General features: G+C 36.5%; 2 protein-coding genes across 15 annotated transcripts in view; one reads left to right on the top strand and one right to left on the bottom strand.

Annotated features, from left to right (window-relative positions):
- Positions 1 to 25,136, bottom strand: part of LOC127510578 (NACHT, LRR and PYD domains-containing protein 3-like) — a 104,962-nt gene that overhangs the window by 53,418 nt on the left and 26,408 nt on the right. For 3 of the 12 annotated variants that reach the window (XM_051890223.1, XM_051890224.1, XM_051890225.1), the window contains 4 exons: positions 23,467 to 23,640; positions 19,977 to 20,150; positions 14,669 to 14,715; positions 13,025 to 14,577 (listed from right to left, as the gene is read on the bottom strand). The exons of 2 other annotated variants lie outside the window; for them this stretch is intronic. In XM_051890223.1, the coding sequence (XP_051746183.1) occupies positions 13,988 to 14,577; positions 14,669 to 14,715; positions 19,977 to 20,150; positions 23,467 to 23,640 (985 nt within the window). In that variant the 3' untranslated portion in view covers positions 13,025 to 13,987. Of the gene's footprint in view, positions 1 to 59; positions 515 to 8,719; positions 9,523 to 9,606; positions 9,654 to 13,024; positions 14,578 to 14,668; positions 14,716 to 19,976; positions 20,151 to 23,466; positions 23,641 to 25,136 lie in introns of those variants that run through there. 7 more of the 12 variants (XM_051890231.1, XM_051890235.1, XM_051890229.1 and 4 more) reach the window with 6 other exon arrangements.
- LOC127510659 (uncharacterized) overlaps positions 1 to 25,136 on the top strand; it is a 72,298-nt gene that overhangs the window by 37,842 nt on the left and 9,320 nt on the right. The window lies entirely within an intron of this gene.

The raw sequence follows: 25,136 nt of genomic DNA on the forward strand, positions 1-25,136 counted from the left end.
ATCAGAGTATCCAAAAACTTTAAGGTTTCATGATCGCTAATGTATAAAACAGAGCTTACTAGTGATCTTCTTCTTTTGAGCTTCTTCTTCTTCTCTGGATGCCACCACCTAAACTGTATTTCTCACGTATTCCCTAAATCCAATGATTTATTCCACTAATCCTAATAAATTCTTCCATAAGACTCTTCCTTTCTATTTCATATGCATTACATTCAATCAAAACATGCTCTACTGTCTCCTCTATTGAACAAACATCACACAAACCTGTATCATGTTTCCCTATAATGTGTAGTTAAGATTGCCCCTGTTCATAGATGTGTGAAGATGACTTGCTCCCTTCTATTTATGTTATGAATGATTTTACTTTTATGCTCTTCTTCCTCATTCCTCTTCTTCTTGATTTTAATGGCAGTTGTCATACAACTTTAGATGCATTACCGCCACCTGCTGGTTATGAGTGTGGGTCAGAATCTCATTATTGACCTAGCTCATTTTATCTCCTGAACTTCCTATTTTCTTTTACTTTTTTCTTCTTTAACTTGAAGCATTAGATATTTAAAACAGTTATCATATGATTTCATTTAAAATCTATGACAACTCAAAATTCACCTTTAATTTTCTTAGCTTAGAAATCAATAGCTTTCTTCTGTTACTATCTAATCTATGTCTTTTGTCCTCAAATGTATTAGTCCGGACCATATTTGTACAACAGTTACAATTACCACAGCTAAAATTCCCTTTTGGTCGACTTAGCCAAGTTTCCCATCTTGAAGCTGGAAGAAAACTCCTCACCAATTTGTCCTTTATTGTTGGGGCATGATTAAAAGTGAAACCAGGGGGCTCTTTGTTGAAAATGCTGTGTCAGAATAGTAGATTGCACCTTTGAGTCACATATTCGTCTCAATCTTTGAAACTGACTGGATATTCTTAATTAACCACGGGGGATGAAAACTTTGACCATATAGAATAGTGTTCTGATCAGTAGGTTTCCTATAGACAGAGGTATTAAGATTCCCATGTAAATCCTTTCTGATGGTTAAATCCAAAAAATGTATCTCAGTCTTATCATATTCCAAGTTCAATCTCAAATTTTCATTACTTGAATTGATATCAGAATGGAAGTCCAGCAATTCTTTCTCAGTGCCGAGAAAAAAAAAAATTATACTATCTATATAACATCCCCACCAAACAATTTTATCTCTAAAAAAATTTGGTGGAATACACAAATCTTCCCATAAACCAAGGAATAAGTTAGCATAATTTGAGGCAAAACTCACCCCTATTGCAGTCCCTTTTTCTTGTCTATACAGGCAGTCTTTTAAAAAAAAAAAAAAAAAAAAAAGGATTATATTGCTATAAAGATTTTCTACATCCGTTGTAGCCATAAAACAGTCACCAATATTATTAATAGTAGACTTTTTCTTTAAAACTCACGTAGTGTCTTAAATAAAGAATGGCAATTCCATCATAAAAGGTTTTATAAAAAATCTATATATTTGGATATTGGTTCAGCAATGGATCCGTTCCCACTGATAATTGATCTTCCTGGTGGGTATTTATGAATCTTGAGTAACGTATAGTATACCGGTAACACTGGAACTGGGAGTTAATTTCTATGCACACAAATCAATTTAAAGGAATACTATGTAGTTTTTTTACCTTAAAAAAATGTCTCTAAAATTATTTCAGAGGTAGAACAACTCTTAACCGGACGAAGTCTACTGCCGCTGCTACCTGAGCAGCCTCCTAGTGGCTGCAACTACGCTCTGCAAGTTTCGTGTTCGGGTCGGTACACACAACCCCGCTCATCCCCTGCCAGTGGAAGAGTGCGACCTGCTTTACGGCATATGTCACATATTTTACTCGTAGCCTGGGTGGAGTTAGCCAACAGCTAACTATAAGACGAAACGATCTAATATGCAAGTCTCAAAACCATGCGGACAACATTTTATTCTATTATACAAATTACACCCTTTGCAAACAATGCTACATACGGACTATGCGAGCAAAAAAAAACTAGGTTAACATACTACTGTTCTTTTTGTCACTGTACTTTTCAATTCTGGAGTAACAATGAATAAAACTATGTAATGATATTTGTAGAACATAGTGTAATATGGGCTACTTTACCTGGTCGGTGTACATGGTTTCCAAACGAGGTTTCTGCATTCGCCGGTTCCATCAGCTGAGTCAACAAATTCACGTGTATTGCGCTGCCCACGGGGAAGCTCTTACAGCAACAGTATTTACGACACTGGTAACAAACCACTGTGCTTATCAACCACAACGGGGAACCGTGAGCAAATGTTCCATGCTGTTGCTTTAATTCTGCCAAACCTCACTTAAATGAATGTTCATTAAAGCTAAAGTGCATGTTATTTTCGATTATAAAATACTCATATACTCACATTGTCATATGTAGAGACAACTATAAATAAGAAATTCATTGGCTGATTTTTTTGCTAACAGTACACATTGTCTCTTTAGTGCTAAATAAATAGTATTATTGCTATGTTTGTTTTAAATGACCTGTCCATCTGCACACAATAAATGAGTTTGTTTGCCAGACGCAAGGATTTGACCACTGTATGTTCATACACACTGGTGCAGAAATTACACACTTCAGCTTTAACGAATAATGAACTATATATGCTGGGTAGTAGTGGTCTGGCAGTATTGTTCATTTGATACCTCATTGCTTGATTCATTAGTGCTAGTGCTGGCTTCTGCTGAGGACAATCCAGCAGCAGTGGGTACAGGAAAAGACTACAATGAAAACATATGTATTAAGAGTCATCAGCAAGTCAATCAATCCACCACTAAATATCGTGAAAATAAATAAATTAAACATATAATCAGTGTTAGGTAGTACTATTTTTTGCTAAAAGCTTTATTGTTAATTTGATAGCTTGGAGGTTGATTTATTAGTGCTAGTACTGGTTTCTGCCGAGGACCATCCAGCAGTAGTGGGTACAGGATATGTATGTAAGAGTCATCAGCAAGTCAATCAGTCCACCACTAATCACTAATCCACTTCAAATCAGTGTTAGGTAGTACAATTTTTTGGTAAATGCTTTATCATTCATTTGATACCTCAGAGCTTGCTATACTAGTGCTGCTGCCACCTTCTGCAATGGGTTCTGCTAATGCTGATCCATTTAATAAAGGAAGAGGAGAAGACTACAATGAAAATATAAGACATGTAATCACCTTTCAAAAAAACATGAAAACATTTAAAAAACATTTAAATTAAACCTTCATTTTGATCAAGCTCACTTAATATGTCCTTTTCTAACTTAATTTACCTCAGAGTGGTCCGCATCTTCGGATATTTTGACTATATGCCTTCCCATTCCAGCAAGGAAAAGTGTAAAATCGTCTTTTCCACATTTTTATTCACAAAACAGGACTGCATGGAAAGAGTCCTTCTGCTGGTGTTGACCACTTTACAGGGAGATCGAAACCATTTTTGTCCCTTTTGAGATCCATTTAAGAAATACCCTGGGAATGATCTGCAAAATTCAAAACATTGTATATACAGTTTACTCATAAAATAATATCATGTTATTTTAATAGCCTAATAAGACAAAATACTAATAGATGATCTCTATACATGATAAATTGAGTGCTTATATATCAGTTGTCAACTAACCGTTTAACTAAACAAAACGTATTCATACGCTAGCTGAACTAGAAATTAAAAGACAAATTACAATCTTTCCTAAACATAAATAACCTGGTCATTTCTCCCTGCACTGGTGTCTGCTGCTGAGCAGTTGTTTGATGCTGCCCTGTCTATAGCTGTCTGTCTGATCTTATCTGATCACTTATCAACGTTATCAGATGACTGGTTGCGTATACAACATTTTAGAATTTTAAACCGTAACATTTAATCTGGTGGATCAATCTTTAGATATTTTGGGTCAGATTACAGAAATTAACGTTTCCATTAAGGATTTTACCTTTGTAAGGGCAATTTGTATAGTATCTTTATTAAGGGTACGTTTACACAACAATGATATGAAGTTTTTCCTTTGAGTTTTCCGCGTACAGACCACACCATTGTCAAAACAATCCCCATTTATACAAATCCATGAAAATGACTAAAAATGTTGTATTCTGCTGCCAGGCACGTTTTTGTTGGATACACGGAGACCATTTTGAAAAACTTGAAAGTTTGCATTTTCAGACCACCAAAACACAGTTGTCATGTTAATGAACGGCCAAAACGCATAAGAAGTTTTCGTTTTTACTTGAAAACGGTGTAGGGGCCATTTACATGACACGGTTTTCAACTAAAAACGGAAAAAAAATTTTTTATGCGTTTTGGCTGAAAACGCAAACTTTTGAAAATGCATCCGAGCTTTATAACGGCAGTAAACATTGCCAAACAAGTATGAAGAAAGTGCCTCCATCCACATCCATCCATCTTAAACATATTCCACACGGCTCCGGGGGATTAATAAAGGCCTTCTGAAGCGAAACAATGCGTTTGTGTAAAAAAATGTATACATATTTAACAAGTTATGAAGTAAAATATATAGCTTCAGCCAGACCGCCTTCCGTATTCAAGTTACGAAGAAAGTGTAAACTGGCGTTGCGTCAATAGGGAAGGCGCAGGACATAGCGTAAGCTTTTTGAACTGCTAGTTTTACACTTTTTTTTGAATCAACCATTATTTGAAGCATCAAGTTAGTTTTAAATGGTGATTTGCTATGTTTTGATCGCTAATGTAGACTTCCGTGTTTATAGTCAAACTATAAACTTTTATCTCAGTACTTCTGTGAGCATTCATTTCACTTATTTTCTCTGGCTCAGACACAGACACAGGAAAATGGATGCAATTTTGAAATAAGATCGCATGGGTGTTTGAATCAAGATCGCAATCCTTTTACGGTTTCTCATAAGGCCTTGAAATATGATGCACTGCCCTAACGTACGTCAAATTTTGAGCACTTTTTACTGTATCAGACTTATTTTATGGACCCTAGAACTTGGCAAATAGGACAATGCACACAGACATATTACGTATTGAATACATCGTTCCGCCACTAGGTGGCGACAAGTGACTGTTAAAAATGTATATTGACATTGCATGATTCATTCAAAAGATTCGTTTGAAAACATTTATTCATCCAAACATTTATTCACCTGGCTTCAAAAACAATGGATTGGATTTGAATACCTGCTCATGTCCATGTCACATCTTCTGTTGTCTCTCACTAATCACGCTTGGCATGTCTTACCCACCCCTGGCAGTCTTCAGCTGAGATGTCTCTGCAGCCAGCATCCATTGCATCCAGGAGGGACATATGGTCATGTGGCTGATGATCATACACCTTCCACCTTCAGGCAGGAAAAAAACCTAATTGGGGTTAAGGAAAGGCAAGTAGGGAGGAAGGAAAAGAGAAACCGTTCTTGTAAGGGCTGCAAACAAGCTTGTAATTGCATGCGAATTCTGTGTTTGGTCAGAGTCCAAGCAATAGCCAGGTTAATGTTTTCCACATTCTGAAATACCAGGTTACCCTCTATAGTTCTGGTCTGAATGTCTTAGTTTTATTACATTGTCAGCAATGACCCATCCTACAATGGCATGCTCTTGGTCTTCACTGAGGAGCTTTCTTCCCCCACAGGAAGGAAGACATTGCATCCTTTAGTGGAACAAAATACAACATATTTGCTTTGGGACTGGTGGACTGCAGTTACTGTGGTACATAGCAACTGCAATGATATCCCTCGTAAAATGCTTTACTTACCTGTTGGTTTGTTGAAAATTCCAGTTAATGGAAGCCACAGTTGACCATCTGAGATTGGGCTGGGCTCTTTCACCAGCCTTTCTCAGTGATAGACCATGGTCTACATCACTGACAGCTTACTCTTTTTTGAACAGCATCACACATTCGTACTGTCCAACTACTCCTCTCCCTGGTCCAGCTACTCTTCTCTCTGGTCCAACCACACCTCTCCCTGGTCCAACCTATCATCTCCCTGCCCCAGTTACTCTTCTACCTGGTCCAACCACTCCTCTCCCTGTTCCAACCTCTCCTCTTCCTTGTCCATCTACTCTCCCTGGTCCAGGTACTTCTCTCAGGGAATGTGATGAACACAGTAGTCTTTTTAAAGACAGGTGCACCACTCATACAGAGTGGCAAACCGATGCTTTGCAGATTTCCTCTGCATCTTCAACTGTACAGAAATGTTCTACTGGCAAAAAAAAAAAGAAAGAAAGAAAGAAAAGTAAAACGCAATGCACACAGTCTGTGGGACTGTACATGATTTATTGTGGCCAAGGCCGGATTAAGACTATAAGGGGTCCCTGGGCTTTACCTCTTGAGGGGCCCTTCATCCACCAGAACTACTCCCTACTAGAGCTGCACGATTAATTGTTAAAAGATTGCGATCTCAATTCAAACATCCACACGATATTATTCTTCAACGACGCCAATTCGCCTGTGTCTATTAAACCTAACAAAATCACACCGGAACATTTAAATCTGCGTTGGTGCTGCTGCTTAGCCACAGTTGTCATGTAACAGCTCAACCACACACACACACACACAGTATCATTATTTCTGTATTACAAATATTCATATTATCACAGAAGTTCTGAAGTTTATAGTTCAGATATAAACACAGATGTCTTTGTAAGCGATCATAATAGAGCAAATTCCTTTTGAAAGTAACATAGATGCCACTTCAAATAAGGACTGTATAAATTACATTGTTACAAGTGACCGTTAAAAATGTATTTGTCATTGAATAATTAATTCAAGAGATTCATTCAAAAACGCAGATTCATCTAGTAATGAAACAAGTGAAGTCTTAATGAGTGAGTCACGGAATCATTCATTCAAATCGATTTTTAAATAATTCAAATTTGTTAAACATTTTAAATTGACTGCAGCAATCAACATGTTTGAAAACAAAAAAACAAAACAAAAAAAAACATGATTCTTAATTTATCCAGAATCATTAATGACAGTAATGACATACAGCAGCATGTTCATTATATTAAGACCTAAATCACGGATCTAATATAATGTAGCACATCAGATTTTTCCACAACTGTTTACGTTCACTTAAGACAACCAAAACTTGCCAAGACAAATAATTCAGTATTGCATGCTGTCTGAGAGGGTTTTCTGCGCACACACTTTGGTTGTTTCGGTCAGCACGAGTAATGCATAGAGATCTTTTTCATGGCTTATTATTGTGCTTAAAAACTAGTTTTAACATCAAGCACGCCCCACAAGATTTTCTCAATCATGCATGTTCTTTTAGTAAAAACCGAAATGTGGCAAAATATCTTGCTTTAAAAGTTATACGAACATCAGATGTAATTAAGTGCTTTGATTCCGAGGGCATATGCAACTATTATATATGTAACAAGAGTACTTTATTTACAATAAAACACCATGTTAATATATATGATAAGGCCTATTTAATTACATGTATAAAGAATCGTTCACATCAGCATTGCAATGAATAAAAATTATTATATTCCACAGCTCTAGAGTGCTACTACTGGGAGCACAACTATATTATTAAGTTTAAAAGGAGTTAAATTATTTGACTAATTATAGACTATTGTATATAGATATCTAGAGATAGATATCACAGCCTACCAGTAAGTGGTGGTGATTGCCTTTCCCCTTCGACATGATCTGCATTTTCACCTGGGCCCGCATTAAAATTTGCTGTAAGCTTTGGAATTTTTTTTAACATTACATTTTACTTAATTTTGGGCTATTCTTTGCTTTTGAGATCCGCTTTCATATTTTTGAAACATCACTATCACATCAACTCATTAGATTAGCTATTATAAGCGGCAATTATCTTACTAAGAATTCAACGTGGTTACCTCACGCGAGTTCAACAAAAGGGACAGCCAACTTATTATAAAATGCAGTTCGAATATTTTCCGGCATCATCGGGGCCCTTCCCCAAATCGGGACCCTGGGCTTGAGCCCAGGTAAGCCCTTGCATTAATGCGGCCCAGATTGTGGCGTGTGCTGTTTGTAATGTGTGGCCTCAGTAATCTACAATCCCTTCTCTTGAGAACCTGTACCGCTCATGCAGGTAGTTGTCAGAAAAACCAAAAGGACTGAACACTTCCTGACAGTATGTTCTCTTTGAAATGCTCTGTATACTATGACACCTCCCTCATCCACCTCCTCATCAATGAAAGGACACACCATAATTAATAAAGTCTGACACATGGGATGAAGTCCTGATTTATAGACCTTTTCACGAGTTCTCCTGCCCATTTAGTTTTGATAGTTAATGGTAAACAAACTAGGCTGACTATCCTCGAAGGAGGCTCGAACTCGAGGCTTTGCTTAAGCTCCGAGTTTAAGCTCCTATAACAGTACTGCGCAGAGGAAGAAAAAGAGAATTAGAGGAGGAGAAGGAGGGATGCTGGAAGAATTGTCGCTGGGGTGGCACAGTGACTGCTGATTATATACGCTTGTAATGATTCTTTACATTGTTTTAGACCAATACATCATATACACATATTTAGAAACTAAATTTCTGGTCAATATAATTGCTTGAAACACAGCTAATGAAAAGGCATCTTGAGCTATGGAAGTAATTAAAGAATGCTTGATTTGACAGTTGATGCAGTCTAATTATTTAGTTCCTCTTATAACAGTAAATTTATCAGATAAAAATTGGAATGCTAAAATTTTTGACATTTATTGAAGAAAAAAAGGCTTGATTAACTCATTAATTCTGTATTTCCAACAAAGTGAAAAAATACATTTTAAAGTTATATGGACATTGACAACTACTGATTCCTTTTTCAAATGTTCAAGAAACTATCTTTAAGAAATTATTTGAAAGATAAATCTGATTTTGTGCGAACACAATCAAGCCTACACATTTAAATTAGTGTGTTTGCATGTGTATGGTAAAGATATATAAATAGAATATTTCTTCATTCAAGTGTGCATGTGACATCTGTGTTGTTGCTCACAGGCTTTTCAATCTGACACAAAGACACTGAGTTGTAAGGATGAGCCATGAACCCAAATCCAGCATAGAGAGGCTCAGTAAATGAGGATGTGTATGTGTGTATGTGTGTGAGTGTGTGTGTGTCAGAGACGCTGTAGAAAGACAGAGTGCCGGCTGACACGTCCAAATACACTCCTGCTCTTTTACAGGAGCTTGAAGGGACACGTGTGTTAGTGCACTTATAACTGTGCCAGACATCGAATGTGTCATCACGGCAGCCTAGACACCAGGAGTTCTTATTGAATCCAAACACAGTGTCTTCACACTTTCCTTTCCTGCCGATTCCTTTATATGCCACTGATATATCAGCACATCCACTCCATTCAGCCTCCCAGTAACAGCGTCCAGACAGACTCTCTCTACACAGAACATGGGGACGCTTATCAAATCTCTCTGGATGATCAGGATATGACTGACACTCTTCCACATGTGTCACCTTTCTGTATTCTTCAGACAGAATGAGATTATTATGTGCTGTGTTTGGATCCAGTGTGAGATCACAGGCATCTGAATACAATAAGAGAGAACAGTTACTTTATAACACAACAACAATAACTAAAGGTGTGTGAGTATGTGTGTGTGTAGACGTACATTTGTGTAGTCCTGCGGTAATCCTAATATCTCCTCCATGTTCCACACTATAAAACACACAGTGTCACATTTTGCACATTTGATACAATCTGTAAACACACACACATATTAGTTTTTATATCTTCGTGGTGTTTTCCATTAAACTTTTATTGTTTTATTCTGAGCTAAGTATATTTTCTGTCCCCTAACCCTAAATATAACCCCATCCCTGAACCTAACCCCACAGATAATTTGCATTTTGCAAATTAATTTAAACTTTTTTTTTTTTTTTTTTTTTGCATATTTATTAATCTGCTTTCCATGTGGAGACTATTGACTGGTCCAATGTAGTTGATTTCAAGATTTTACTATCCTCAGGAGGACATTTGGACCACACAATGTACATTAAACCTGTACACACAATTTATCAACATGAGGAAAAGTCTCTGGTTATGCATGTGACTTCCAATCGCTGAGATGAAAGGAATGAAACACTAAGGCAAAACTCCTTTCTCTGATCTATCCTGAAGCCTGTGTATGTGCACATATTCCATTGTGTCTTTTACAAATGAAATGTCTATATTTGCGAATAATGACATATAATGATACAGTGGTACATCTGATCATGAATGCAGTAACATGATAGATTATTTAGATAAACAGAATATAATGAAGTAATTCAAAATTTCAAAGAATTGACAGAAAAGTAACTATGGTAGGGTGAACGGGAGGGGGGATTGTTTGCTTCACTTAGATTTGTCATGGCCACAACATATTAACTCATGGGAAGGTGTTGTGAAGTCCTTTAGATCCTATGGTGAGGAAACCTCTTTTTCTCGTGGCCACAAAAATTTAATGCATAAATAAAACTGCATGACAACCTGTATATTATTAATAAATTAACATTTTATTTTGAATTAAAGGGTTAGTTCACCCAAAAATGAAAATAATGTCATTTATTACTCACCCTCATGTCCTTCTACACCCGTAAGACCTTCGTTCATCTTCAGAACACAATTTAAGATATTTTTGATGAAATCCGATGACTCAGTGAGGCCTCTATTGAGAGCAAAGCACTGAACCTCTCAAGATCCATAAAGGTACTAAAACATATTTAAAACAGTTCATGTGAGTTTAGTGGTTCTACCTTAATATTATAAAGCGACAAGAATACTTTTTGTGCACCAAAAAAAAAAAAAAAATTTCAGCAATATCTAGTGATGGCCGATTTCAAAACACTGCTTCGGAGCTTTACGAATCGAATCAGTGGTTCGGAGCTCCAAAGTCAAGTATTTTCAGCAGTTTAGTTGTTTGATAGGAGATCCGGATCACTAATTCAAAACAAAAGATTTGTAAAGCTCAGAAGCAGTGTTCTGAAATCGGACATCATGAGATATGTATGAAAAGTTGTTATTTTGTTTTTTTTTTGGCGCACAAAAAGTATTCTCGTCACTTTATAATATTAAGGTAGAACTACTAAACTCACATGAACTGTTTTAAATGTTTTTAGTACCTTGGATACTTGGATCTTGAGAGGTTCGGTGGCTTTGCTCTCAATAGTGGCCACACTGTGCCATCAGATTTTATCAAAAATATCTTAATTTGTGTTCCGAAGATGAAAGAAGGTCTTACAGGTGTAGAAAGACAAGAGGGTGAGTAATAAATTACAGAATTGTCATTTTTGGGTGAACTAACACTTTGATGTTTGTATGTATTTATTTTTCATTTCCACTTCATCTTGAAGGCCTTCATCTTTTTACTCAAATAATTAAAATGCAAATAATGTATGATATAATATATCAATGTAATGTATCAAATAATAATAATGTATAATGTAATAATGTAAAGTTTTATTTCTAACCCCAATTAACCACACCTGAACCGGCTAATCAAAGTCTTGCTACGCATACTATAAACTTCCAGGCAGGTGTGTTGAGGAAAGTTGGAGTTAAACTCTGCAGGACAGTGGCCCTCCAGGACCAATTTTGTATACCCCTGCAGTACAGTAACATTTATTTAGCACCAAGGGTGAATTGAAACATTTATCTTGTATTGTTTGGTATTGAATGAACTGATTGGTAAATGTACTAATTTGAAAGATGATCATGCTGTTGTGTTTTGGTGATTAAAGAAGTTATACGAACATCAGATGCAATTAAGTGCTTTGCTTCCGAAGGCATATGCAACTATTATATATATAACAAGAGTACTTTATTAACAATAAAACACCATGTTAATATGTATGATAAGGCCTATTTAATTACATGTATGCAGAATCATTCACGTCATCATTGCAATGAATAAAAATTATGATATTCCACAGCTCTAGAGTGCTACTACTGGGAGCACAACTATGTTATTAAGTTTAAAAAGAGTTAATTATTTGACTAATTATAGACTATCGTATCTAGTGTTAGTATATCATGACCTACCAGTAAGTGGTGGTGATTGCCTTTTAAAAGGACAGCCAACTTATTATAAAATGTGGTTATCATCATCGGGGCCCTCCCCCAAATGGGATTGAGCCCAGGTAAGCCCTATGCATTAATGCGGCCCAGATTGTGCCATGTGCTGTTCGCAATGTGTGGCCTCAGTAATCTACAATCCCTTCTCTCGAGAACCTGTACCGCTCATACAGGTAGAAAAACCAAAGGTTCTAAACTGTTCCTGACAGTATGTTCTCTTTGAAATGCTCTGTATACTATGACACCTCCCTCATCCTCGACCTCATCAATGAAAGGACATGCCATGATTAATGAAGTCTGACACATGGGATGAGGTCCTGATTTATAGACCTTTTCACATCTTCGCCTATCCATTTGGTTTTGATAGTTAATGGTAAACGAACTTGGCTGGCTGTCTTCGAAGGTGGCTCGAACCTGAGGCTTTGCTCGAGCTCCAGTACTGCGCAGAGGAAGAATGAGAATTAGAGGAGGAGGAGGGATGCCGGAAGAATTGTCGCTGGGATGGCACAGTGACTGCTGCTTATATATGCTTGTAATGATTTTTACATTGTTTTAGACCAATACATCATATTCTCATATTTAGAAACTACATTTCTGGTCAATATAATTGTTTGAAATTGTCCCGGAGTCTGTAGCCTGAGTGGCCTGGAGTCATTTCATCCTCTTGACTGTGCAAGAAACAATCCCAATTCAGACTCTTATATGGAGATAACACTTGCTCTGTTATTCCATCCTGCTAACTACACCAAAAATGTTAGATCGTCTCTCCAAATGTTGGATCTCCACACCGAAAATATTAGAGCCAACCCCGGACACCAGAATTTTTTTTTGTATATGGTATACTCAAAACCTGTCAACAGCAAGTCTTGTCTGGTACCCAAAATCAGTGTTTTGTCTGGTACCCAAAACTGTATTGACAGCCTTCTATCAGCCTAAGTGTTCAACTGAAGAAGCCAAGAGCAGAAAACAGGAGGTGAAATGATGATGAGCAGGGTTTATTGAATAATCTTAGTTGCTTATGTTTCAATGCTCTGACAAGTACAAATCCAACAAGTGTTATTATATCAAAGCAAAAGCAGTGGAAGATTACTGCTTCGCAACATCATCCTATTGGAAATGTCCTACTTTCCACTTCTGAACTCGGAATCACGTCAAGTGCTTTGATAAAATTATCCCTTTAAACAATGAATTGTATTTTACACTTTATTTTGTAGTTTTCACAATTCAACTTTTAATGTCAGTTCAAGCTTAAGTATTTGTAGTGATGCTACTGCCCAAAACTGCTAATCACACATGATCTCTCTCTGACAATCCTTTTTTTTTTTTTGCAATAATAATCAAAAATATTAGTTCAGAATCGATAATGGAATTGAAGTAAGAATCGATTCCAAAACTATGTAACATATGGTGAGGATGTGATGGTCAATTGTACTTGTTGATTCGACATAAAAAATACATTGATGGAAGCATAGCTAGTGTTTCTTTGATTGTATTGATTGTTGTTTTCTTTGATTGTTGTACAAAGACAACTATATGCACATTTATTTCAGTTAATTAGATTTCATTTCAACTAACGCAACTTTAAGTGTAAACAAAGGTCTGACTAACACAGAATGTCTTGTTCGCTTTTTTCACCATAAAAACACAATATTGAAGATTTCTTCTATAGAGCGAAATTCTTTTGGAATGCTAAAATTTCTGACATTTATTGAAAAAAAAAAAGGCTTGATTAATTCTGTATTTCCAACAAAGTGAAAGAAGTGTACTTTAAAGTTATATGGACATTGATAATTACTGATTCCTTTTTCAAATGTTCAAGAAACTATCTTTAAGAAATTATTTGAAAGATAAATCTGATTTTGTGCAAAGACAAACAAGCCTACACATTTAAATTAGTGTGTTTGCATGTGGATGGATATAAAGTAAGAATATTTCTTTCATTCAGGTGTGCATGTGACATCTGTGTTGTTGCTCACAGGCTTTTCAATCTGACACAAAGACACTGAGGAGTTGTAAGGATGAACAAAGAACCCAAATCCAGCATAGAGAGGCTCAGTGAATGAGGTATGTGTGAATGTGTGTATGTGTGTGAGTGTGTGTGTGTCAGAGACGCTGTAGAAAGACAGAGTGCCGGCTGACATGTCCAAATACACTCCTGCTCTTTTACAGGAGCTTGAAGGGACACGTGTGTTAGTGCACTTATAACTGTGCCAGACATGGAATGTGTCCTCAGGGCAGGCTAGACACCAGGAGTTCTTATTGAATCCAAACACAGTGTCTTCACACTTTCCTTTCCTGCCGATTCCTTTATATGCCACTGATATATCAGTATATCCACTCCATTCAGCCTCCCAGTAACAGCGTCCAGACAGACTCTCTCTACACAGAACATGGGGACGCTTATCAAATCTCTCTGGATGATCAGGATATGACTGACACTCTTCCACATATGTCACCTTTCTGTATTCTTCAGACAGAATGAGATTATTATGTGCTGTGTTTGGATCCAGTGTGAGATCACAGGCATCTTAACACAATAAGAGAGAACAGTTACAGTACTTTATAACACAACAACAAACTAAAGGTGTGTGTGTGTGAGTGTGAGTGTGTAGACATACATTTATGTAGTCCTGCGGTAATCCTAAACTCTCCTCCATGTTCCACACTATAAAACACACAGTCACATTTAGCATATTTGATACAATCTGTAAACACACACAGATACAAAAACACATTTGTTTTTGTATCTTCATAGGGTTTTCCATTGAACTTTTGTTTTATTCTGGGCTAAGTATATTTTCTGTCCCATAACCCCATCCCTGAACCTAACCCCACAGAAAACTTTTTTTGCATTTTGCAAATTAATTTAAACTTTTTTTTTTTTTTTTTTTTTTTTTGCATATTTATTAATCTGTTTTCCACGTGGAGACTGTTGGCTGATCCAATGTAGCTGATTTCAAGATTTTACTATCTTCAGGATTGATGGATTATTTAGATTAGATTACAATGAGGTAATTCAGAATTTCAAAGAATGGACAGAAAAGTAACTATGCTAGGGTGACATGGCCACAACATATTAATTTATGAGGGAACCTCTTTTTCTCGTGGTCTCGAATTTAATGCATAAATAAACCTGCATGACCATAGCAACCCGCATGGATATTATTAAAAAATTAACATTTTATTTTGAATTAAGAATGACAAAGACGGTATGGAATTAAAGCTGCAATATGTAAGATTTTTGCAGTAAAATATCCTAGAACCACTAGGCCAGTGTTATATATTTTGTTCAGATGAGTACTTACAATATCCCAAATGTTTTCAACTATTTGTAAATCATGAGAAAACTGCGATTTTAACCAAGGATATGGTACGTGTCCGGGAGTCACCTGTCAATGGCGTCATATCCGCGTTACCCTCGCTTTCCGGTTTTATTTTATAGAAGCACCAAAACATGGAAACACCAAAGATGCTTTAATATATTACATCTTTTATTAGACAAGGGAACAACTGTTTGGTTACATTTGTAGACAGAAAACATATTTATTGTTATATAGCTTAACACGTTTAATCTTATTGTTTAAATCTAGTTTTCTTTATTTTCCACGAATACCATGCTTTTACCATACCTAAGAGAAAAACACTATTTTGTCAAGTAGCTAACATAGCATAATAAGATGCAGCTTTATTTTTAGTAACAGAAATACAGCATTTTCTCCATCATACAATGTTTTAAAATTAATTGCATGCCATTTATCAACACAAGCCACCCAGCATTTATTAATATGATATTCTAATATCAATCTAGCTTACTGCAGTGTGCAACAAGTGTCTCACAGCAGTAAAGCCGCGGTCACACTAGACTTTGAACATGCAAAACTTCTTCAGATGCTGTAACGGTCATGATATGATGTCACGGTCTATAGCGTCTTTTTTTATAAACATGAATTCCACATATAACTTAAAGTAATACATTCAAAATGTAAAAATATAGAACTTACTCGACTTTACTGCAAAAATATCATTCTTTTAATTCAGCCAAGAGGTCATGCCATGACGAATCAATCTTCTACTGGTCGCACGTCTTCATGTGATGCGAATTCGCAGGTCAGAGTTCACCAAACTTGAACTTTGGAACGCAGCGAAAGGCAAAATTTTTCCGCACGAGCTTGCGTTTCCGGTCTGAAACATTCGCATGCATTTGAATGGAAGTCAATGGAACGAAAAGTGCAGTGTGACCACACCTTAACATTATACCATCATTTTCAACACACTCAATTGTATCTAATATGATAAAGAGCGCTGTGTTACCTCATACGCTTGACCGGAAGAAGCAACGCTGGTGACTGTGGCATAATAAGAGCTCCAGAATTTTAATTTTTGGGTGAACTAACCCATTAAGCTATATTTTATTTAAACAAATATTTAAGCTACATTTTTATTCATCTCCTCCCAAAGTCTTTTAAATCCATTCACTGATATGTATCTTTTTTTTTTTTATTCTACGGGGCTGCTGAATACTTGAATCTGATTGGTTGACGAACATTCTAAGGTGTGCAATTATTTTCAGGGAAACGCACGGCTAAAGTAGTTCCAGGCAGGCCTTGACCGCATTACAGTTCCATATCACTTCGCCAAATGATTTCAGTTATTTCAAAAGCCCTTACAACCTACAACAGCAAAATAACCAAAACTCACAATGACACTGACCAAGCAAATAAATATAGTAAACAATAGGATAAAAAAGACAAATAATTTCCAAGTTTTTGCCACAAAATTATTTTTTATTATGTATGGAAAGCGCAATCTCTCTTTCTCCCACTCTCTCTAATTTAAACGCACACACATATAGTACAGTGTAAAGCGGAAACCATCAGGCAGGCAAAGAAACAGGCTGGAACTGGATCCACGTGCAGTTAAGTTTATTGACAACCAATCCACAAGATGAACAAACATCGGGTAGCCAGAGTAAAATAGGAAATTCAGGACAGGAACAAGATATAGTAAAAAACAATGACTGACAAACCAACTAGAAAAGCACAAAGGTATAAATACACAAAGGGGAAACAAGGTTAACAAGATAACAAGGGGGACTGGCTAAAGCTGCGTTTCCACTGAAATTACCTGGAACAATTTGTCCCAGGAACTTTTTTCCCCCCAGACCTGTTTCTGTCTGCATTTCCATAGCAGTCTAAAGTACCGTGAAAATAGTCCGGTAACTTAGGACTCTGCGTGTCTTTCCAGTTCCCGCTGGATTTCGTCCTCCACATATAAGCTTAATAAAGCCTGAACCTCGTCATCGGTCCATCAGTCGTATTTTTAAACTCCATTGTTAATTCGAATAGCAAACAACTCTTACTGCACGCACCGCAACAGACTTTAAAAAACAATTGTTGAAATAAAATGCTGCGTGGAGTCAACCAATCAAAATGCTGCGTGAACTCAACCAATCAGCATGTTCAGTGCCCAAGTCCCACCCCCGAAAGTTCCGAGGCCGATCTCCGGGTCTGGCAGTACCACTTTTAGCATAGCTTAGCCTAGTTCATTGAATCTGATTAGACCGCTAGCATCTCGCTCAAAAATGACCAAAGAGTTTTTGCCATACCATGGGTGCAGCAGGCGCAATGATATTTCGCAGTGCCTGTGACCCCCTGCTTGCACAGGGAGCGTGCCTTGCAACCATGGAGACATTTGTGAGAGATGCTGCGTAATATCATTGCGCCTGCCGCACCCATTTGCTGTTCCCTCCGCATAAAATCTTGAGGCCACAACTTTACCTCAACAAAATGTTCTTGTGGCCACAACGTTCACAAATGAATGGCCTGGTTTCACAGACAGGGCTTAGATTAAGCCAGGATTAGGCCTTAGTTCAATTAAGGCATTTAAATAGCTTTTTGAAACGTGTCTTGGAAAAAAACATTACTTGTGTGAGTCAATGGCACTGACATATTTTAAGATATGTCAGTGAAAGTTGATTTCAGTTAAAACAGCCCAAACGTGCATTTTATTCCAAGACTAAAATTTCATTTTTCACTGTGGAGCTGATAAGAGTTTTTTGGAATGTAATACAAATGCGTCAGTCACTGCTTTGGTAACCCAAGAGTTCTAAAGAGTGTAAACAGTGACCTTATTATGGAGGATGATCAGATATTTCTAATAACTTATGATAACTTTGCTCAAATTGTACGCTTGGCCAGCTACAGAGAAACTGGTAGTCAGGCAACAGACAATCTACCAGACATTTTACCAGCACCCATACAATGCAAGTAGAATGATTCAATTACACTTTAGGATAGATCAGAGAAAGGAGTTTAGCATCAGCTATTTCCAAAATGATGTGCATGATCCAGACATTTACTATAATGACACTCTGTGTAAAGCAAGAAAAGGTACCATCCATATTCGTAAGCAACAAGTTTGATATATTAAAACTCAGCCAAGTCATTTTACTCATTTTGATTGCTCTTTAATTAAAATTTTCCAGTAGGAACCACCTTTCTTAGAATAAAACAGCAACTGCACTTTATCTTACAGCACATGCACTTGCATATACTAACAGTGTACATAAAGAATGTTTACTTCAGAATTAAAATTGACTGATAATTTATTCACCCCCCGTCATCCAAGATGTTTGTCTTTCTTTCTTCAGCCGAAAAGAAATTAGGTTTTTGAAAAAAAAAAAAAAAAATCATGATTTTTCTCCATATAGTGGACTTCACTGGGGTACAACGAGTTGAAGGTCCAAATTCCAGTTTCAATGCAGCCTCAATGGGCTATACATGATCCCAGACGAGGCATAAGGGTCTTGTCTAGCGAAACTTTTTTTTTTAATGACCGATTGTTTCACTAGACAAGACTCTTATTCCTCGTCTGGGATTGTGTAGAGCCCTTTGAAGCTACATTGAAACTGCAATTTGGACCTTCAACCCGTTGTACCCCAGTGAATTCCAGGAAATATCCTGGAATGTTTTCCTCAAAAACTTTAATTTCTTTTTGACTGAAGCAAGAAAGACATAATCATCTTGGATGACATGGGGCTGAGTAAATTATCAGGAAATTTTAATTCTGAAGTGAACTAATCCTTTCAGTAAAAAAGTACTGGATAATAAAAGGTAACTGCATGGGTTAAGGTTAGGTTTATGGGTAGGTTACCCAATTATTGTAATCTTTATAGTATGTACATGTGGAACAGGACTGTAAAATAAAGTGCTACCATAACAGCATTATATGGAATTATGGTCAAAAACTGTACTGCTCTGTCTCACTGTCACGTATAGTTTTGGGTTTTGTTCATGTTCTTGTTTTCATGTTCATGTTTTCATGTCTTTTATTTTGTAGTTTGATTCATGTTGCTTGTGCCATGCTTCCCTTGCTCCTGATGTTCTCTCTTAGTCTGTGTGTCATGTTCTGATTGGTTGTTTATGGTCATGTGGTTTTCAGTTCTGTTCTGTCATTGGTTCCCTTGTTCCTTGTGTCACTTACTCATTGGTTGCCATAGTCATGTGTTCACTAAGTTCATGTATTTAAAGCCATTGTCTTCCCCATGTTACTTAGTTGTGTATTGTTAATGTAACCCTGCTGATGTTGAGTGTTATTTTTAAGTCTGCTCATTGTCAAGTGGTTGCTTTGTTTGTTTGTTAACTTGGTTATAATAAACTGCACTTGGGTTCATCAACTCGCCTTCAGTTTGGACTGGGATCGTTACACTCACGTTTGCCAAAAAAACAAAACAAAAAAAACAAAAAAAACAATTGAGAATATCATCTCATAATGACAAATCATCAAAAACAGCAAGAACGTTATAAAAGCTCATCTTAATAGTAAAATCTTTTCTTAATCATAATTATAACATAAAAACTGCAATAAAATAATTTGACAGTACATTAAGATTATCATATTTGAATATTATAAATTAATTCAACATACTTGAGTTTCTCCAGTGTACAGTTTGGATGGTTCAGTGTATCAGTGAGCAGCTTGACTCCTGATTCTCCTGGGTGATTGTAGCTCAGATCCAGCTCTCTCAGGAGTGAAGGGTGTGAATTCAGAGCTGAAGACACATAATGGCAGCCTTCCTCTGTCACCATACAGCCAGACAATCTACAAACACACACCAAAAGTCCACATGGCATTAGTTTATCAATCAGACATCACTTTCAAACAGTGACCAGTGCAGTTCACTGTAGACAGAGATCCACTTTCTCATGCGCAAATGTTTTTTCCCAAGCCTTAAGTTTTTACTTTTGCTCATTTTATGCATCTCTATTTTATGCATCTGTGCATTCAGGCTTGATTCTATGATGGTGAGGGTCTAAACACCCTCAAACAGACTTCAGACCACCCTCAGCTGCTAACACAGACAATTCCTACATCAGCACTAGTGACAGTAATCAGCAGTAGCCTTTTTATTTGCAGTCATGGCAGGACCTCAGCTCACTTTTTGAGAGTTCATTGTGGAATTGTCTCACTTCATTTCCTAAGTCTGATTGACGCTCCGGTCACTGATCAATAGTAAAATCACCTAAAATCTGATTGGCCTATGAAGTGCCCCTGTCCTGTCATTTATCATTGATCTATGTCAAAACACTCGATTGGCACTAGTTCTTAGTGTGAAATTCAGCATGCTTAAACATTTCTTTCATCTCGTAATATCCACTGCTTAGGCTCATTCAATATGTTAACCCCCTCGAGTTGGCAGTCGGTCGATATATATATATATATACCACTTGAGAAATGAATAAATATATACAAGTCTCGCATCTCATGATTTTCCTTTTATATTGTTTTGCCTATGTATTAATTCAAACTCTTTTTGAATTAATGTTTCAGAATTGCATACTGTAGTTAACCAAGCTCACATATACTGTACAACATGTTTGGTGTCTATGAGCTGCAATTTTAATTTTCTGTATGTTCATTTACATTACGTTTTGCTAAACTGGTTACATATTACCATATTATCTCAAAGGATTTTCTCATAACACCCAATCTAATTTCATATCCAATCATCACAGACCTTCTGCATCAACCTGGTTCTCTCTCATCAATACAACTTCAGCAAAGATTAACTGAAGCCTCAACAAAATATCATGACTCTTTTTGATACATCACCTCCTACTCCTTTTCACAGAGTTTCACACTGTTAGTCTGCTGAATGTCAAATACTGCCAAAAATTCACCTTCACTTCAACTTCACCTTTTAGTACTTTTCTATACCAAACTCAAACTGTATGCGTGTGTATTTTGGATAAATATTAGGATATTCTTGTCTTTAGCCAAGAGAGTAATAAGGGGCTTTCGCACCGAATAGTTCTAGGAACTCAGTTATAGAAACTAGCCACTTGGATAGTTCCCTGAGAACTAATTTCTCCACCCGGGCCATGTTCCTAGTTGCATTCGCACCGGGAATAGGAACTCTGAAGCGGATGACAGCGGCTTCTTTAAGTGCGGCATTTTCAAATGCTAAAAACCGGTGGATGGAGGATGCCGTGATTGGAGCTGTGTTTGTTGTGTGTTGTGGGTTTTGTGATAATGGAAATGGAATGTAAATGCATAATTTACACGACTGAAAGAGCAAAAAGGGGGGCTAAAAAGAGACAAAATCTCCTTTGACAACTTTCAGTAATTACATATCATTGAGACAGAGAAAAGAACACAACCCTGTAGACAACAGGTTAATGCCGTTATCGCTGTTTTCCATGTTCGTGAAGTAAATATGTTTACACAGCTTTTTAAAAATGCCGGGTGCCGGTGTTTGACATGGGTTTGACCAATCAACGTACACTCACGTCACTGATAGCTCCTATAGTGCTGGTTTAGACCCTACTCTGAAGTAGGAGCTAATTTAGTTCCCCCAAAATGAGTTCCAAAAACTTAACACGGTATGAACACAGCAAAATACGGGTACTTCAGCCAATAGTTCTAGGAACTATGAAAATGTTATTCTGGTGCGAAAGCCCCTATATACAACTGTAGTCTATAGATGTTCTCACTTCGCTGGACGAATGTTGGCCAGACGTCTAAGACTGATTCTATCAGGAATCCCCCCAAATCAGTTACTTAATCCAAATACTTTTATTGATCATAATTAATTATACATATTTCCCTTTTGGACTAAAGTGCTACAGCATCCTCCAGGTTGGCTGAGAAATACCTCCATGAAATGGGCAGATGGGTCAATAGGCAGCTCAGTCTATTGAATCCAAAGCCGGATTGAAGTGGTTTGGTTTTGTCAACTCCAAACTAATCCTATAATCCTGAGTTTGTTCAACTACTATAATGTTACAGGCCCCTGTTGTCTTTGGGAGACATTAACTGACTGTGGATGTAAGCAAGGCAATTTGAGGCAGAGGTCAGAACATAAAAACAGTTTGATAAAAGAGTTGAGTATATTTTGATTTATGATGCTTTAGTGCTCAGCTATAGTGTCCTTTATTTGATTTTCATCACATACCAGCAAAATCGACATTAACTACTCCATCGTTTTTTGTCATACATAAAAGTAATAAATCAATTGAAACTACAGAATGTCTACTTTTATTTGTGTCTACTCATAATAACAGCAAAACACTGTGCTTTTGTAAAGTAAAGAAAATAAATAGGGCGCGTTGTCTGATGTCTAAGTCTCTGTGGATTTCTTTCTGAAATGCGTTTCAAAAATGATCCAAAATTCAGTGAATAGTTGTCACATATACATGACAAACATGTCTCTAGAAAGCTTAGAATGTCAACCAGCAAGAGGTACAATCTTTCCCGTAATTATTTTTAATGTGCCATTCCCACCACTATTCATACCTTAGGACCTGTCCACAAAAATACGTGTATTTTCAAAACCACAGCTTTTTCTATGCCTATATGGCCATTCGTCCACATGCAACTGCAGTCTTCGGTAACTGAAATCTAAAAATTCTAGTGTACAAGAACCAGTTCTCAAAAGTCTTGTGAAAATAGGTTCAGTCTGTTTTAGGGCCTTATTTCAGTGACTAAAAAATAGGATTTTTCACTAACCACGCATAAACATAATTTTCTCAAAAATACAAACTCATACATACACGATACTTAGATATTACCGTAGAATTGTTTGTACTGGACATAGTATATAAACCATGAAAATATTGTTATTGAAAATATTATTATAAGTTATTGAAAAAAAGCACAAATGTCAGGGCATGTAAAAACATCTCCAGGGCCCCAAAACAGCTCAGACCCCAGAGGGTTAAAAAGCCCAAACAGATGTTTTCAGGAAAACACTAGAGCAAATGGGTTCCACTGAGACATTACAAGCACCCAATAAGTCAAGGGCAGGATAAACGTGACATGTTTAGTTTGATCAGAGTAAACCTTTATCTGTAATTCCACTCTCTAATGGAAGCAGCCGAAAAAGAGAGAGAGAGTGTGTGTGTGTGTTCTTAAATACCTCAGTATGTTCAGTTGACAGTGTGAACTCTTCAGTCCATCAGAGAGTAACTTCACTCCTGAATCCTGCAAGTCATTGTTACTCAGGTCCAGCTCTCTCAAGCACGCATTTGAAGATTGTAAAGCTGAAGACAAACTTTCACAGCACTGATCAGTGAGATTACAGAAGACCAATCTAAAAAGAACAATAAAGGAGGAAGTAATTAACTCCTGTCACAAAAGCCATTAAGACTTGGACACATTCTGACATTTACAATTATCACTTCTGTCTTTAATATAAAAATGTATATATTATAATAATTTTCATAAAGATTTTTGCAAAGGTAGATATCTTCAGTTATGTAAAATATCTTCAGCAAATATCTTCAGTTATGTAAAATATGAAGTAATGATCATAATAAGATCAAATTTGCATTTGCAAGTCTCTAATTAATTAATTTGACCACATATGGTAATGTTGTTAAGCATCCTGTGGTGAGATCTTGAGAGATTTAATTGATTTTATTTGCAGTCAAATTCATCTAAGACTGTGTGGCTGTAAGGCCTGTTTCGCACTGTAGTGCCATGTGAGTAGTGCATATTTTTTGGCGCTCATGTTTGGTGCCTATTGCACAGAGTAAACATATATTTGTAGTCTAGTGTGTTTTGATATGAATGAAATAAAAAAAACAGTCCAACTTTATATTAGGTGGCCTTAACTACTATGTACATACAAAAATAAGTATAATTTACTTATTGTGTTCATCTTGTATTGAAAAACACTTTTGCTGCTATTGAAGTAGGATACAGGTAAGGTTAGGGACAGGTTTGGTGGTGTGAGTAGGTTTAAGGGTGGGTTAAGGTGTAAGGGAAAGGTCAACAGTGTAATTATAAAGTAATTACAGAAATTAATTACAGATGTAATTAGTATTTTGTAAAGTGTAAGTACAATGTAAAAACATGTATGTACACAAAGAAGTGCATTGTATCAAATGATTAATTTAAATGTTAGTACATAATAGTTAAATACACCTAATATAAAGTGGGACCAAAAACTACACTTTTTCAAATATAAAAAGATTGTGGGTTGTGTTCAGGTCATTTTGACTCAGAGAGGATTTTCTTTTTCCCAAAAATGCTAGTTAACATCATTGCATTGGTCTAAAACTGACTGGGCCTCATTTATCAATTTAACGTAGAAACGACCACAGATCCAAGTGCAGGAATTATGCGTGACAGGGTTCATGCGTGATTCATGAAACATTCATATGCTGCCAATCCCATCGTACAAATGATCTTACGTTGATAAATGTGGCAACTCAAAACAATCTTCATTTAAATATCATAACCCTAAAAATTCATGGTTTAAAAGCCTTGCTCCTAGAGTTTATAACATGGAAAATGGTAACCAGCCATGAAGTATTGAAGAAATTGATCCTACTCCAGAAACACCAATTAACCGTGTAATTACAAACAATTAATTTATATGAATATTAAATACTGGTAAAACAAAACATTTTTAAATAAACACTAAACATAGAGCCTAGGCTATTTTAGTTTCTTTAAATTTAAAACAAATCCTTAAATATGTTGGTAGGCTATTCAGAGCAGAACATGAATGAAAAATAAGTAGCTAGTAAATTATAAAATAAAACACAAATTAGGCTATAGTGGCTTTCATTATAAACAACA

Source organism: Ctenopharyngodon idella, chromosome 4, assembly GCF_019924925.1.
Source record: "Ctenopharyngodon idella isolate HZGC_01 chromosome 4, HZGC01, whole genome shotgun sequence".
NCBI classification, from domain to species: domain Eukaryota; kingdom Metazoa; phylum Chordata; class Actinopteri; order Cypriniformes; family Xenocyprididae; genus Ctenopharyngodon; species Ctenopharyngodon idella.